The sequence below is a fragment of the Xenopus laevis genome, chromosome 9_10L (genome assembly GCF_017654675.1).
Source record: "Xenopus laevis strain J_2021 chromosome 9_10L, Xenopus_laevis_v10.1, whole genome shotgun sequence".
Taxonomy (NCBI): Eukaryota; Metazoa; Chordata; class Amphibia; order Anura; family Pipidae; genus Xenopus; species Xenopus laevis.
The window spans coordinates 117,509,701-117,526,929 of record NC_054387.1 but is presented as its reverse complement, the minus strand read 5'-3'; the positions used below and the strand labels follow the sequence as shown (position 1 = coordinate 117,526,929).

General features: G+C 40.5%; 1 protein-coding gene across 1 annotated transcript in view; it reads right to left on the bottom strand.

Annotated features, from left to right (window-relative positions):
- Window positions 1-329: 329 nt before the first annotated feature.
- Window positions 330-17,229, bottom strand: part of lcmt1.L (leucine carboxyl methyltransferase 1 L homeolog) — a gene marked incomplete at its 5' end in the record, with an annotated part of 32,779 nt that continues 15,879 nt past the window's right edge. Inside the window, 6 exon segments of the mRNA NM_001095989.1 lie at window positions 330-531; window positions 713-810; window positions 4,437-4,528; window positions 7,456-7,557; window positions 8,616-8,736; window positions 9,368-9,470. Coding sequence (NP_001089458.1) covers window positions 509-531; window positions 713-810; window positions 4,437-4,528; window positions 7,456-7,557; window positions 8,616-8,736; window positions 9,368-9,470 — 539 coding nt within the window. The 3' untranslated portion in view covers window positions 330-508.

Below are 17,229 nucleotides of genomic sequence, written 5' to 3'. Positions count from 1 at the left end.
GAAGGGGAGAGAGGAGCAAACTGAGCATGCTCAAGCCCTAGCCCTGGAGGTTTAAGCTGAAAACAGGAAGTCTGATACAGAAGCCCATGTGTACACAATAGAAGGAAAGAAATGCTGTGTTTCTTTTGACAGAGGACTCAGAGCAGCATTACTTTGAGGGTTTACTGGTGTATTTATATAGACCTTTTTGATAAAGATTACTTCATTTTAGCCGTTCCTTCTCCTATAAAAGCTAAACATACAAAGGGAGAGTCATACCGTATGCAGCCTAAAAGGCCTGTCTATGCACTACTAATAGAAAGTTTCAGGAGAGTAAGGATCATACAGAATGCAAAGTAAGTTGTTTATTTAAAATGCAACAGTCACTCAGTGTAACCATTGGCACAGATTTGATCAGTTCTGAAAAAAATAATAACCTCCTGGTACAGACGACTTTCAGTCTGGATTCTTCTTGCTCCTTGTGGGCTGGACATTACACACCATTGCCTGTAGGAATGAGGCAAGCAGTTCAAAACATGATCCCAGCAAGGCCTGTTGAAAAAATAGGGTGACAGTTAGTAGCGTTGTCTCTCCTTTGTTTTACGTAGGAAGGGATTTTGTTTGTGGCAGTCAGGAGGCATTGACACACATTTTCCAGCGGATTTTCTTGTCTGCCACAGACACTTGTATAGGGAGCGCTGGGAAACATCTGAAACAAGGCAAGTGCCCTTACCCAGCCCAAGAGAATCTTTTGTAGCCCTACTGATGCAGTAATGTAGCAGCAACTGTTCCAAGAGCTCCTTCTCATCTAAGAACTCCAGCTTCTCAATCCTGTGGGTAAAACACATGGCTGTAATATGGGCTCAATCGTCCATTCGTATTAGTGCCGACTGGTAGGATTAGGAAAGCTGGTACAGGTGCAAGTGGAAGGTGATTTCTAGTATGGGAATGTTCAACTGTCACAGCATTGGTTGCATTTGCCATTGACTTTATAATAAGACATTGGTTTATAATTGCCACACCGAGGGCAGACTACTTGCTCTCTCTGTTCAAACCTAAGTACACAGCTACAAATGAAGCAAGTAATGCAACTATTGGGAGGGTCTCTACAGAAGCCAATACCTGCCCTCCGAGTGCTGAAAAGGTTGTTCACCTTTAAATTAACTTTTAGTATGATGTTAAGAAAAATATTTTGAGATAATTTGCAATTGGTTTTCATTGTTTATTATTTGTGTTTTTTTTATTTATTTAGCGTTTTTGTTTCAGCAGCTCTCCAGTTTGCAATTTCAGCAATCTGATTGCTGGGGTCCAAATTATGCTAGTAACCATGCACTGATTTGATTAAGAGACTGGAAAATGAATAGGAGAGGCCTGAATAGAAAGAGCAATAAAAAGTAGAATAAAATAGATTTGTAGCCTTACAGCGCATTTGTATTTTTAGACCCCCATTTGAAAGCTGAAAATAGTCTGAAGAAGAAGACATTTAAAGTAAAAACTATAAAAATAAATAAATAATGAAGACCAATTAAAAAGTTGCTTAGAATTAGCCATTCTATAACATACTAATAATTAAATTAAAGGTGAACTTCCTGAAGAGACAGCTCTGAATACGAATACGAATGACCAATAGATTGCTATTCTCTGGTGGGTTCCACCACTACCACCGCCACCACCACCACAGTGGGCCATTCAGTATGCCCTTAAAGGGGTTCACTTTTGAGTTAACTTTTAGTATGGCGTATAGAGGGATATTCCTTTTTTATTGTTTGTGGTTTCTGAGTTATTTAGCTTTTTATTCAGCAGTTCTCCAGTTTGCACATTCAGTCCAAATGACCCTAGCAACCATGCATTGATTTAAATGAGAGACTGGAATAAGAATAGGAGGAGGAAATGAATAGAAAGACAAGTAATAAAATGTAGCAGTAGCAATGCATTTGTAACCTTTTACAGAGCGGTCGGTGACCCCCAGTTTAAAAGCTGGAAAGAGCAAATAATAAAAAAAATAATGAAGACCAACTGTAAAGCTGCTTAGAACTGGCTAGTCTATAACATACTAAAAGTGAACATAAAGGTGAGACACCCCATTAAGCTGCACTTTCCTATTTATACTACTTCTTCTTGTCTTGAGTCTCTCCTTTCCTAATCAACAACTTCCTTCAGTCTCTCATACATTCTCTCTGTCTAACCTCCTGAAAGCAGAACTCATGCCCATTTTCTACTCAAACCATTCTCCTCTGCACCCCCCTATGGCCACTTCATTTCCACTGCCAAACGTTTCTTCAGGGGTCTAGAGACTGGGAGCACGGCCAAGTTTTTTCTTTCTGAGGCACCACGTGACCTGCACCACATCATGAGGTTTACGGGTAAATGACACTGAGAAAATGGTTACTTGTTGTCTAGTTATACAGTGATTTATATAAGTGTGTGTATTTACTTTTGAGGAATGCAATTACTTGCTGTATTTACCAAAGTCTTGTGGGTTCAGGCAAACGTCACTTGAGAATCATTTCTCAAAGCAGAAATTGTCTTTAACATGGAGTTTAATAATAGGGGTCATTTACCCTGTCCCTGTCGGAAGCACCAGAGCACTAAAGGGTCTAAAAGCACACCCCTTAGTTATCATTCAAAGAACAATGTGGGTATAGATTCAGTCTGCAGATTGAAGTGTAGTGGGGTCAAGGGAGCCCTGCCATAGGGTAGGTGAACCCTGATGCAGCCTGCAGAACTGGCACTCCCTAGCACTTTGGAGACAGGAAATAAGTCCCTTCTCTTCATGAATACAGCACTACCAAACACAGGTAGCACTGTATTCACTTAGAGAAAACATCTGGGGGACGTGAGGCAATTCATTTACATGCAGGACAGGTGCAAAGATTTTCCTTCCTAATAAATGTAGAACTTCTAATAAGTTACAGAGTCAGTCTGCAGTGTGCCACATATACTATACCAGACACTAATTGATTATCCTTCCCGTAAGGGGCTGCACTGGAAACCAACACACAAATAGTGACCTGGTCGACATTTCCCCTTTCGCTGTTTCGGCAAATAAACCTCAGAGGCTGAGACGGCAGACAGGAATATGAAAAACTTCCCTTTCAGTGTGAAATTCCCCTGCAAACCACAACAAAGTGAACGGATAACCCTCATGTCAGCAAATAGGCTTTGTGGCTCTGTGTTCAGACATTCTGTGCCTACATGTTGTACAGCAGGGATTCTTATTCTGTGGCTCGTGGGACTTTAAAGAATCACAGTATAGACCAGGGGTCCCCAACCTTTTTTACCCGTGAGCCAAATTCAAATATAAAAAGAGTTGGGGAGAAACACAAACATGAAAAAGTCCCTTGGGGTGCCAAATAAGGGCTGTGTTTGGCCATTTGGTAGCCCCTATGTGGATTGGCAGCCTACAGGAGACTCTACTTGGCAGTATACTCAGTTTTTATGCAATTAAAACTTGCTTCCAAGCCCGAAATTCAAAAATAAGCACCTGCATTGATGCCACGGAGAGCAACATCCAAGGGGTTGGTGAGCAACATGTTGCTCATGAGCTACTGGTTGGAGATCACTGGTATAGACCATGGTTATTTAATTAAGGCCCCTGTAGTTTAGCAAAGGCTAAAGGTTGAAGGTCTACAGGTTGAAGGTTCATACTATAGAGCAGTGGTTCCCAAACTATGGGGCTACGCCCTAGGGGGCTCTTGGAGGAGAAGCAGTAAGGGATGAGCCAGGTCAGTTACGGTGTGAATTGGGCTAAATGGCCATCTGCTCCCATAGATACACCTGAAAGCCAAGGTGGAAATTCAATTAAAGTGAGATTTGGGGTAAATATTTATTTGCTGTTGAAGATTTTTTTGACACAATGACCAATGTTTAAAGGGGAGGCTCACCTTTACGTTAACTTTTAGTATGTTATAGAATAGCCAATTCTAAGCTACTTGGCTTTCATTATTTATATTTTATTGTTTTTATTTTTTTTTAATTTTAATTATTATTTCTTCTGACTCTTTCCAGCTTTCAAGTGGGGGGTCACTGACCCCATCTAAAAAAACAAATGCTCTGTAAAGCTACAAATTAATTGTGATTGCTATTTTTACTCATCTTACTATTCAGGTCATCTCCTATTCATATTCCAGTCTCTTATTCACATCAGTGCATGGTTGCTAGGGTAATCTGGACTTTAGCAACTGCAGCGGAAACTGCAGACAGGAGAGCAGTTGAATAAAGAGCTAATTTACTCAAAAACCACAAACAATAAAAAATGAAAACCAATTGCAAATTGTGTCAGAATATCACTCTCTACATCATTCTAAATGTTAATTCAAAGGTGAACAACCCCTTTAATATAGCTGCGTTTAAGGGGGACCCTGACTAAAGAACCATTGTTCTAGAGGTATATCAATGGTTGAATCTTCATATTGATGTGGTGTGAGTGTGTTTGGCACAAATTGAGAGCTAAGCACCTCATTACATCCTCCTGGGGTAAGCTGCTGTACACTTTCATCATGTTCCAGGCATCTGCCGAATCCCAGCCGGAGGACAGAAATCGCTCAGTCTGCAAAGGAGAAGCCCAAGAAGGATCATTAAAAAAAGAAAATGTCCAAACACAGCAGGAGTAAGCTGGCTAAAAATGGGAGAGAATACGAAACTATAATAAAAAAATACAGCAGTTAAAACTAAATTCACATTCATAGGAAAACAGCCTAGATCTGTAACTAACCAAGCTACCTTTGCCAATTACTGGGACGATACAATAAGTGCAGTACTGCTTGTGATAGGAGTATACCAGCATTTAGCAGTGGTGTTTGGGTGGCCCTGTATAATGAACTCCTTATCGTTAGACACAGACAGTAATTAAAGAAGGGAGGATCTAATTTTACAGGATTTATTATCTCTGCAGGGTAAAAAAAAATCAGTTATCAATTGTATATTAGCAACGGAACTGTGGATTAGAACTCTCCTTATCGTAGTTTCTGGGGCTCCTTAGCAAAGTTCTTATCACTGGAACAGCTGGCTGCCGTGCCTCTTTGCATACAGTGTATGTGCCGGCCAACTGTGGCTTCTTGCACCCTACCTATATTCTGGTCTTGGTGGCCCTCTCTTCATACCATTTCCGTCTCCATGTTGCTCTATGTTCACCATGCTGGAGTGTAACCATTGCTCACTATTTGTATACAAACCTGGAGTCATTCTTTGCACACAATTTATTCTCTGCTCAAGTGCAACTTTTGGCATATAGTTTAGATAAAGTCCAACAAACTTTTGGCACTGTCTGAGGGATGACTTTTGCACACGGTTTATATAGTGCATCTTAGCCCCGCACACAATTTATATACTGCATGGGAGTCTCTTGGCACTCTCTATCCACACACACAGTATATACCATGCCAAATAATTCCTCAATAATAAACAAGCTGCTAGAGAATGGCCAAGTGCCATTGGCACTGAATAACCAGGGAAGGAGAATTGAAAGCCGATGGCTTGAAGCGCTCTGTCTGTATAATAATGAGCCCGTGTATATACCTGCCAGCGATGTTAATATGTTTAGGGCTAGAAGCTGCTGGCAGAAAAGGGTTGGGTGATCTATTTGACATAAGCAACAGGACTTTGCTCTATTCCATGTTGAAATGATAGCGGGACATTACTCTGCAGTTTCACAGCAAGACTGACATATGTATATTGTATACACATGAATGTAAATATTTTGTTAGAACTGTTACAAGTTTCAGCAATTACATTTAATGGCTGCCATAAAAGCATGGCCTTGTGCATTGCTATTTTTTATACAAGAGGAATGGATTATACAAGAGGTACAGGGGAGCAGCGTTTGCAGAAGTATCTACACCAAATCGTTTTTGGATTCGGCTGGATACAACTCTTAACAGACCAAACTCCAATGGGTATAATGGAATAGGTTCAGTGGAGTAAGAAATGTCCACCCTCCCCAATGGCTAGAGAATTAAGATTCTTCAGTCCCGCTTGGTTTATAATGTTCCCGACTATAAACTCCCATTAGCAGAAGACCAAATGGGTCCATAGATGTGATCCTAGTCCAAAATACCTGCTCCCTATGTGATCCTAGTGTCTGAATGACAAGATAAATCCCTCATGGCAAAATTAGGAATTTGGCCAAGGCTACTTTCACTGGGGAAGCTGCCAGAATTGGTACAAAGAAAGGTTATGAGTTCTGTATAATGAGCTCATGTCCTGGAGATTAACTAAGTGGAACAGTCCATAGCTGCCCATACACCTAAAGAGCTGCTTGTTTGGTAACTTTGCCTTTGCCTGATTGAACCACACCACGTAGAGGGCCAAATTGGTCTGATCCAATGTCACTGGCTAATGATCTGATCATAACCGGGGCACATGCAGGCCTACTGGGTGGGAAAGGTCCATATCAATAGGTGAACGCATTCTTCACCCAGCAGGATTTTTCATTTGCCTGACAGATATCTGGACAATTCCAAGACAGACCAACTTTCTGGCACTATACACAATTTGGGCCCCACATTTCAAAGGCCATCAGCTTTCCATTTCCTTATGACGGCTGCAAGTGCATTTGAAATTATCAAGGCAGCCAGGTTCCTATTGTATTCAGTAGCTTATCACAATAAAAGACTAACTGCACAAAGTGAAAACACCTAAACAATAAAGGTGAAGTTTACATATCGATCAGGCCTTGGGGGAAAAAAAAGAACTAAAGCTGACAAGACATCTCAGGAAACTATGCAGTCGATGAAGACTGTTAACCTTTTTTTTTTTTTTTAAACCACACAATAAAGATAAAAGATTATTTTGTTTCAGTTAATATATGAAACTCTGAGGTCAGGGATAACAGCACCAAACATTTAAAGGGCCTTCATACTTCTCTTTCCTTATTTACCTTTGAAAAATCAAAGCAGTCAATGTATTATATGCTACTGCTTACTCGCTCCCTGGCCACAACCTTGTAAGCGCCATAGCTGCAATGGGGGTAAAGTTTCCTCCTATAAAGACAGTCTGGGCATTTTTAAGATCCAAAAATCTTTTTTGTTGGAGGAGATCAGCAGGGGTATAACCCTGGGTTACCCACTATCCTGAAATCTTTTTTTTGCTCTTTGTACACTGCATTGTGTAAATGGCAGCAGGATTCTGAACTCTGCTGCATCTTTGCAAATCTGTTGCACCAACACAGCATTGAATGTGCCCCCCCCCACCCAACCGCTAACTTCTGCATCATTCAGAGGAGTAAGTTACGGAGCATCAGGCCAGGCAGAAAGGACACGGCACTCGGTGCAGAGAGCAACATTACACGGGGTGCAATTGCTTGGTGCTTTCGCACTTGTGCCGCAAGAATAGCATATAACCCCTATAGAATCCTAACTTGGGCTGTTCACCTGTCGCCCCCCCCCCCAGCATATCTAAATGTTACTACCTGAACTGAACAAACACTTCAATATGTGAGCATAAAACATCATCATTGCTTAATATTACGGCACTGACCTGTGTCTGTAATGACTGGCAAGCGTCTACTCCGGCCAGATTACACTGCCTCCGCTGTAGGTTCTCCACCATTATTTGGCCAAACCGATCCATCATATTTACCTGCAAAGTATTGTTCAAATAAAATGGTCAGTCTTGTTTCTACCACCCTTGACTGACATATACAAGGTCAGACTGGGGCCCCAGCCACCCACCTGCTCACCCACCTCCAGCCCTTGCAATGGCAGAGGGTAGTCGAGGGAGCAACAGAAAAAGGCAGGCTGGGGAACGATGGCAGAAGGCAGACAGTGATCCATTCTGGCTCTGCAGGGCCCACTGGGTTTTTTTTCCTGGTGTAACCCTGAACATACATAAAATAGGGTTCTAACGATTGCCAATTCGTACTCAACAATGTTTATACCTAATGCCGCTCACTCATCTCCAGCCCCCCACGCACAACTTAACTTACTTTCTCCACAACTGGGGGAGGGCAGGAGGGGAGTGATGGCAGAGGGTAGGTGAGGGAGTGATGGCGGAGGGCAGTCCATATCTAATCTGGGTTGGCGGGCCCACTGGGGTTTTCCCGCTGGCCCAGTCAGACCCTGGACGTACAGCAAATAGGGTTCTTAAAGTCACCCTCTTGTGTACTCAACAATGTTTATATCTAATGAAATTTATGCTAATAATTAATAAATACTTATGTGTATTCATCCTTACTTGTGACACCAGGAGTTAAATGTAACCGTTCCAAAGCTTGGCAGGAGGTATTTGTCAACTCTGACTGATAGCATCCTCCCTTCAGCATTACACTATGCAACCCAGAAAGTGTCAATCATAATCCTATTTTTTTCATTTTCCTTGTAAGATTATTGATGCCAGCAGGTTTAAATCAATTGTTCTGCAAGTTATAATATACCAGAGCTCATACTGCCTGCCTGGCTTTATTCAAGTGCCTGCAGGAAACCAGCCCATGTTGTCAAATACATGACATGGGGGAACTCATAGGTAATAAACATGCCACTAAAATACACAGATACTGAAATGAAAAACTGTTGTTAAAAACACATTTCATACAATAAAAGCCGTACCTGGTTAAAAAATGCAATTAGCAGCTGATATATCCACTCTAATAAGCAAAAGGGCTTGAACTCTTTTTCATGGGATAGTGATTCCATAGTTACCTGTTCATAGTTAATAAACATGGCTGTGGAAAACATGTTTGTGGCCCACTGTAAGAGACTTGCAGATTTCTCGGGAGTCATATACACCAGTACACACTCTGCAACAAGAAGCGTCGGCAGCCTGAAAAACAAAGAGGACAATACTGAGGATTTGCCAGAGGCTGTCAAATATGCTTATTAGCAGGTCTATATCTCGATGTAAAGGTTGAAAAAAAGTCACATGGGATTCAGGTCCAGACTGAGATTCAATATATACAGTATACTTTCTCCTGTCCCACACCCCATGTGTTGTCATGGATGGATGGGTCACGAGTGGGATTATTGGCATAGTGGATCAGGCTATGTCCACGTTACAAGAGAGTGAATTAGGAACAGATGTGTGGGTATTCAATATGTTGCCCCACACATCACCTTCATGCAGCTGAATGATAGCTCGCTGCACCAATTAAGGTTAGTCAGTGTATTTTCTACTTCACGTTTTTAATTTTGTAACCCCTGTTTGTAATAAAGATTTAACATCAAATTAAATAACATAGAAAGGCTATTTCATTTCGCGTGCCTAATTATAAGAGACCCTCAAATGAAATAAACGTTTAAACATAAGAAGAGCACTTTAGCACCCACTAGTGAAAAAGCCTTTACTGGTCCTTTAAAGGTGCTCTCCATCCTCAGATATTCCCTGACAGCTTAGGTCCTTCTCAAGCATCAAAGGAGTGGGAGATATTAATGTTTATTATAAGCAGACACCTTACTGTGGGTCCATGCTCATCTTCTTCAAATTCTCTTCCATATCTTTCAGGTTTCTAAGATCCGCCCCGATGATGGAGTATCTCGCCGAATCCAAACTGTGGGCATCTGAGGGGGAAAGCAAACAGGGATCTTAAAATATTTAGCAAGCATGGGCGACAGAATACAAATAGGATTGAATGGCACTGCTCAAAAGCTGTACACTATCCTTATCTATTTAAAGGAGACAGGTGCCATGCAGTTTGGTACCTTCTAGTGATTTCAATTGCATAGCTCCTGCCCCAGTGCTGGCACTCCAGCCTAGGGTACTTTACCTGTTAGTGCCACTTCACCATATTGTTCCGGGGTCTCAGGCAGCCCCTGTGCCGCCCTGGGCAGTACACAACTTCATCTCCGATTTCATACTGTGCATGTGCCCATCTTTTACAAGTACAGTACAGGGAATTCTTGGCACACTTGAACAAAATGGCAGTGTGGCGCTCACAGTAAAATTAGAAGTAGAAAATGAAGAGAAGCGTCAGCCCCAAGAATAAAAGTAAGGAACTCGAATCACTGAGGGGTACCTAACAATCCGTCTCCTTTAAGTATATCCTATAATCATCTAATTATTAGCTTAAGAAACATAATTGATTCCCAGTTTTAATACTTGCTAAATCTATCCCTTAGGGCAGGGGTCCCCAACCTTTTTTACCCATGAGCCACATTCAAATGTAAAAAGAGTTTAGGAGCAACACAAGCATAAAAAGTTCATTGGTATGCCAAATAAGGGCTGTGATTGGCTATTTGGTAGCCCCTATGTGGATTGGCAGCCTACATGAGGCTCTGCTTGGCAATTAAAACTTATTTCCAAGCATGGAATTCCAAAATTAGCACCTGGTTTGAGGACACTGAGAGCAACATCCAAGGGGTTGAAGAGCAACTTGTTGCTCACGAGCTACTGGTTGGGGATCACTGCCTTAGGGTCTACAAAAAAAAAGATGAAAAACCAAAGAAAAAGTGGGGGGGGGGGTATTAATACTGTACTGAAAGTCTGAAATAAACCAATAGGGTTTTGGCAAAGTGCATGACAAAGTACAGTGTAAATTGCCATTGCAACCCTTTGGCATCAATTTCAGAGAAATAAAAGCCATATCCTATGGTTTTTGATATACAATAATCATCAAGGGAAGTAAAGCAGTGAATTGTACACATATATTTTGCTAAGGCACTACAGGCTGCATTATTTAGCATTTACAAAATGGTTAATGTATTTCAAGGAATAGTTCCATCCCATAATATCCTCTTTTTAAAACCATCTGTACTCTGACATTTTCCTGCAGCGTTGTGCATAGTGCTGGTATAGATTTATGGTATCTCTATGAGAAAAACCGATTATGTTGTGCCTTCTATTTAGTCATTACAGCCCCTTTAATGTGCCCATGCCATACCCACATCTCATCATGGAAACCCCCTCTTCTAGCACTGTAACACATTATGGAGGCTATGGGAAGTGAAAAGAAGCTGCCAATGACTGAACAACTGCTCAGAGATGGCTCAAACTACAATACCCTCACAGGAGGCTGGGAGAACAAAGCAAAGGGGGTATAAATAATGATAATTTCCACGTACTATGGCTCATCAACGTCTATATTCTTTGCAAAGTTTATGATTTTCTTTTAGTTACTGTGAGTTTCTTTTTGCGCTGTCCCTCCATAGGCATTCACCATCCGTGGCCAGGGGCCAAACAAATGGATTATCCCGATTTGTCCCTCACCAAATGAATGTATCTTTCAATGCATGCCCAGTTTAAAACGAAACAGAGCAACATAACCCTTGAACCATAAACATTATTGGAAAACTCTGCCTAGAAGGAAACTTCATTCTAAGCAACTTTCCATTATTCGTTACTTAAAACATTCCCAACAGTTTAAAAGTTATATATAAATGTAATTGCAAATGATAAAGACACTTTTTTGAGGCAGAAAGGGCTAAAATGATCTAAACAACAAAGAGACTTGTGTTTCCCGAAAAAGCAGTGGCAATTAAAACAGCCAGGGTGCCATGGCCATTAAAGAACGTGAGAATCTGAGACATAACGCAGATCAGGTCTGCGCCATTTATAGACAATGGGGAGAGACAAATACTTTTTATTCCAACAATTCTCAACTGTACGCACAAATGCAAAGATCACGTAATAATGAAAGTAACCCTGTAAGGTACGTTACAGCAGGGCAAAGGCCCATACTCCTCGTGCTGTATCATTTACAACCTTGTAATAAATAAGTGCATCGAGAGTGCATTTTTTATTTGCCCTTCAGGTACAGCCAGCAATGATTAAGAGAAAATGAGCAGGAACAGCACCCTTATAGAACCTAAACAACTTGCAAGATACTAGCTTTGATAAAATTAATGTGCACAAAGTGCTTCGTTGAGCAATAATGTACATTTTTTTTGGCAGTGGCATGACTACATGGCGCCAGGCCCACCCACAAAAAAATCTCTGGAGGAGCACAGTGTGCACAGCCGCCCCTACCCTCCCCCTGCCCAATCGCATCCCCAAAACCACACTTGCCTTCAGGTAGGAGAATAGCCGGCGAGGGAGGTTTTCTATAGAACTATAGAGGAAGCTAATCCTGGGGTCTGGGTCCCCTTGTCCCGCTGGTGTCCCCCATGGGGGTCTGCTTCCTCTATAGTTAAAGTGGAACTTCACACAAACATAACATAAGCTTTTTGAAAAGTAAACATAATTTCAAGCAACTTTGCAATATACATCAATTAAGAAATATGCAGACTTTTAATAATTTTTAATGATTTGGAACAGTTCCCTAAGCCTAGCCCCTGCTCTCCTGCTGATCTGTCTGACTACTTTGCTGAGCTGGCTGACTACTGTTACTTTGTATTAACAGCCATCTGTCCTCAGTCTGCATCCTCCAAACCCCACAATTCCCTGCACACTTGATTTCAATAAGGAAAGGAAGATCCCAGTGCAATGCATTGTGGGTTATGTAGTTCCTGCATGTTGTCTGTAAGCTGTGGAGAAGTTGTTACAATTTGTAACATCAGTGTTTAGTCCCTCCTTCCCTGCCAGGATTTCAAATGATGCAGAAAGAGAAGAACTGATAAACAGCTGGATTTCAGCATCAAAAATGGCATTTATTCATACTTTTAGAAGAAACAGGTAACTGTGATAGGTATATTAGGGGTTTATGTGTTATGTGGCCTCTTTATCAAACTTTGGTTTGAAGCCGGAGTTCCCCTTTAAGCCAACAATTACAAGGTAGTTTTGATAGTCTGCAGGATGCCAACATTTGTGTCCCCATTTCAGGACCTCGGTTCCCTTTAAAGGCCCCCCCCCCACTCTGAATATGTCATAAAAAGTTCCCGTGTAGAGTAGATGTACTGTTTCTAAAGTAGATTATTTTCAATGGTTTCTACACAAGAACAATATGATATTATATGATTTTGGAAAAGAAACTTAGTGCAATTCACCCTCTCTGTCTGCAAAAAACAAATTTCATTGATGAGGAAATACATGTGACTACTGCCTCAAGTGGGTGTGGTTTAAATAGGGTGGGGTGAAAAAGATGTGGTGCGCCTACTCCTCCCAGTGTGATTTCACTTTAAAAATTTCTTTCTTTCTCTATATATAGTACAGGTATAGGATCCCTTATCCGGAAACCCGATATCCAGAAAGCTCCGAATTACAGAATGGCTGTCTCCCATAGACTCCATTTTATCCAAATAATCCAAATTTTTAAAAATGATTTCCTTTTCTCTGAATAAAACCATGGCTTGTACTTGATCCCAACTAAGATATAATTAATCCTTATTGAAAGCAAAACCAGCCTATTGGGTTTATTTAATGTTTAAATGAATATCTAGTAGATATAAGGCACGAAGACCCAAATTACGGGAAGATACGTTATCCGGAAAACCCCAGGTCCCGAGCATTCTGGATAACAGGTCCCATACCTGTACTTTTAAGCACAACCATTGATCTAACCCTAGATCAACCCTTAATGGCTTTCGTTCTTGGAAAATGTTTGTTTCCTTCCCCACTATTTCACTATTCATGCAAATAAACCTCAAACTAAAAGGATTGAGACAGATGGGAAAAAGTCTATTTTTATGTGTGAAACAGAGAAGAGGATCTGAGAGACAGCGACACAAGTCAGTTATAGAACACTGCCCTCTGGAAATCTCAGCACAGTAATGATAAAATACATAAAATTTGTACAGCAATAATGTAATCCCTGTAAGTAGAGTTTATTCCCCATTTGTATTCATTAGTCCGTTGGGTGCCAATAACTGGCTCTTTTAGTTGTTGCAGCCTATAGGTCAGTTAGTTTGAGATTTATGGGGGTTTCTTGTAAGTCCTGCTTAAAGTAAATTCAGGATGGAATTTAGGTAGCTCCTAGATAATCTTGGAAGTTCAGATTGAACTTCAGTAACAATGTTTGTTTGTTCTCCTAGATACATTGGATGCCCAACTTAAGGTTAAATTGTTCTCCTAGATACTCCTGGAAAACCAGCTTGTAGTTCACTTGAAGTAAAGCTGGCCATAGATGGAAAGATTTTTAAAAGATCTTTTTGTTATCGTGAGACCATGATTATCTCAAAACGATCGTTAAAATGTCCACCAATTAAAAAGACGTGTGATATTACCAGGAAAACTGGGGGTAGCTGCCTGCTTGGCCCTGCACACATAGACAGATTGCACTGGGACCGATAACATTTTTTTAACCTGGCAGATGTCGGATTGTTCGATTCCCACTAACCTCATGATAATTTGACGGATTGGTCAGATTGCACTGAAAACGATTGTTCACCAATGAAAGATCTTTGTGTCTATGGGGACCTTAAGATGTCGATTTGTTCTCCTAGATACTCCAATAAACCCAGCTTGTATTTCAGTTGATGCAAGATTAAAGGAAGATGTTCTAGATACTCCAGGAAAGCAAGCTCGGAGTTCAGTTGGTAAGAAGTTTAGGAAGAATGACTGTTTACGTAAATGTTTTTGTAAGCCTGGATGATTGGTGGATTTGGGTACAATGTCTGTTTGTCTATCTAAATATTCCTGGAAGTCTATAGGAACAATGTCTACTTATTCTCAGGCTGAAGTTCACTTAGCAAAAGATTTAGGGAGAATACCTGTCTGAAATTCAAGCTGTATAGGAGCATATCTGACTATGGTCAGAGAACACCCCATACAATCTATTTTTTCTATTTATATTCGCTCATTTCTTGAAACAAACCATTTTATTTTAAAAAACCTGCCTGAAATGTTTGCTTGGAAACAGATGTAAAATGCAAGAAATGACCATGACATGAAATGACTTTCTGAGAAAGTGCTAGCTTCAAAGAATATTAACTCAAACATAATCCTAATAAAAGATTTTAGGGGAAGGAGTCTTCTCGAGAAAGAGGAAGATGAGAACAAGTTTGCATATGAGTGGAACCACATGATTTTTCAATTTATTTTTTCAAGTGCTTCCAGCTATAAAAGAGAAGTTTTTTTGCAGTTATTTCAAACACCTTAAATATTTTTATACTTATAGATATATATATAAGGAACATGGGGTGAGAGGAAACCCACAGCATTGGCCCATGTTATATGGTGGCCAAGTATGGCTGCGGTGCAATAGGTCTCATAGGAAAACAACTAAACTTACAAAAAGAGACCAACTGAAACACAGTCGGGGCAGAGCAATTGCGCACTCACTTTGGATAGTTTAGGATCAATAGGTGAGACAGTCCAATTACACATGCTCTCTGTCTCTGTGGATGGTCTAGTCCTTTATTTATGTATTAGTGACTGTATATATCAGGAAGTGAGATTTAAAGCATCTCCCATTTCAGATCATTTGGAAAGGACTTTCTCTAAACCTAGGGCACATGCCAAAAATAATCATTTCTCTCAGACTGGTTTTTTTTGGAAGGTTTTGCGGAAAACTCAATCAATTCGAGTAATTCGAGTTTTTTCCCTGCAAGTTTTTTTTTTTTTTTTAAATAGAAACCATGTTAGTTATGAGTTTATTCGAGGTATACAAAACTCAAAAATTCGACCTTTGATAAATAACCCCCTCAATATAATCCCAGGATATATAAGCATTCAAGTACATGGGGGTGGAGCCAAAATCATGACTGGGAAGAGTCAAACGACCAAGGTGTAATCAATAGAAACTGCCTCCAGGAGGCTGACATCTCAGGAGTGCTTGGTATCTCCTACCCTGTATAAATATAAGGTATAAACTTGTACTTGTAAACTGCTTCCCCCTGTCTTCCGTCTGCTAGAATGAACAAAACGCCTGCGGCATGGCACTTGCGGCTATTCGTTTTCCGATGTCGCCCAAAGTTTCCTCGTGAGGCAACTTCAGAAAACAAAGCCGAAGCCATGCCGCAGGGGTTTTTTCAGGAGGAAGACAGGGGGAAGCTGTTCGAGGAGATTAGTTGCCCCAAAGAAGAGGCAATTAGTCGTCGGGCGACTAAATCTCCCCCTATCTCCAGGTGTGACCTTACCCTTAAATTACAAAGACTCCATTTGTGCCCAGTTACATCACTACATGTTTTTTGTTATTTCATTGAGCTAAACAGACAAACTGAGACTAACAAAAGTTTCTAACTTCCTGGTTCTTGCGAGCCAGGCAATTAGATTACCAGTGCACAGATAAATCCTTCCCTCGCATAATGGACTCCAGTTTATCTGTAATCCAAAAAACTCAACAAAAGAAAAGGTGAAAGGAGGGGGCTTGTTTATATAAAGCTCCATTTAAACTAACTCCAGTAATAACAGTGTCAAAGCAAAACAACTGTCTATTACTGCTTTCTAACAAAGAAAATATGAATTTGTCACACTCGGTCAGTCTATCATGGCAGAAACATGTCATATGACTCAAATAGTAAGACTACACTATTAAAAGTCTCAACCCATAGTAGGGTGTGGATACATTAACATTTCCAGCAAATAGTCATTTTATGACGTATCTCATTTGTATGATTAGTACCTTAGTCAAAATGTCCAGTCTCTAAAAGCAACACAGAGATATTATTATTTATTTTTTTAGCAAGGAAGGTTTTTTAAGATTTTTTTTCCCTCCCTATCTGTGGTGTGTTATCTTGTAGAAACTATTACACCCTACAATATGATGCACGTCTGGAGGAAGATCCAGATAAAGGATAGCACTGAAGGTCCCACAATCACGCAATCCATGCAATTTATTTTGTTTTCCCACAACGAGAGGCGTGTGATAGTGTGTGTTTGTGTGCGCAAATAACCACATGATGGGAGGTGCAGATAATGTAAATGCTTTAATACATATTGACATTAGGATAATATGGGCTTTATGGAAAAAAACAAGTAATCTTTTTGGCACAGCACTGGCGTCCCTCACCAATACGTGTAGCACAAAGTCACAACAATGTTGATCCTTAAGGGCAGTTTTTAGACCTTTTTGTGCCAAAAAATAGATTTGCTTTATTCCATTCATACAACCACCTCTTCTCAGAGTGATGGTATTATTTATTCTACCACTAAAGATCACCGGCTTTCATTTTTACCCTTTCTCTGAGTCCCTTCCACCTACATAATATAGATGCTGTATCACTAACCAGGACTGTCTTTCTGCCCTGAAATATTTGGGTAATGGTCACAGCTGCCTTTAGCAGACGTGGAGAAGTCAGGCTTCTAAAAACCATAATAACCATGCATGGGGAGGAGTTAAAAATAGATGAACTACCCCTTTAACATTACTGCCCCTTAGATTTAGAAATGGAGTAATGCTGGTTTTACATGGTCACCAAATGAGAAGAGTTCTACTGGATTGTTGTCCCAAAATCAAATAACTGGATTATACAATGGGGGTTGTCGCATAGGGACTAGTACGATATC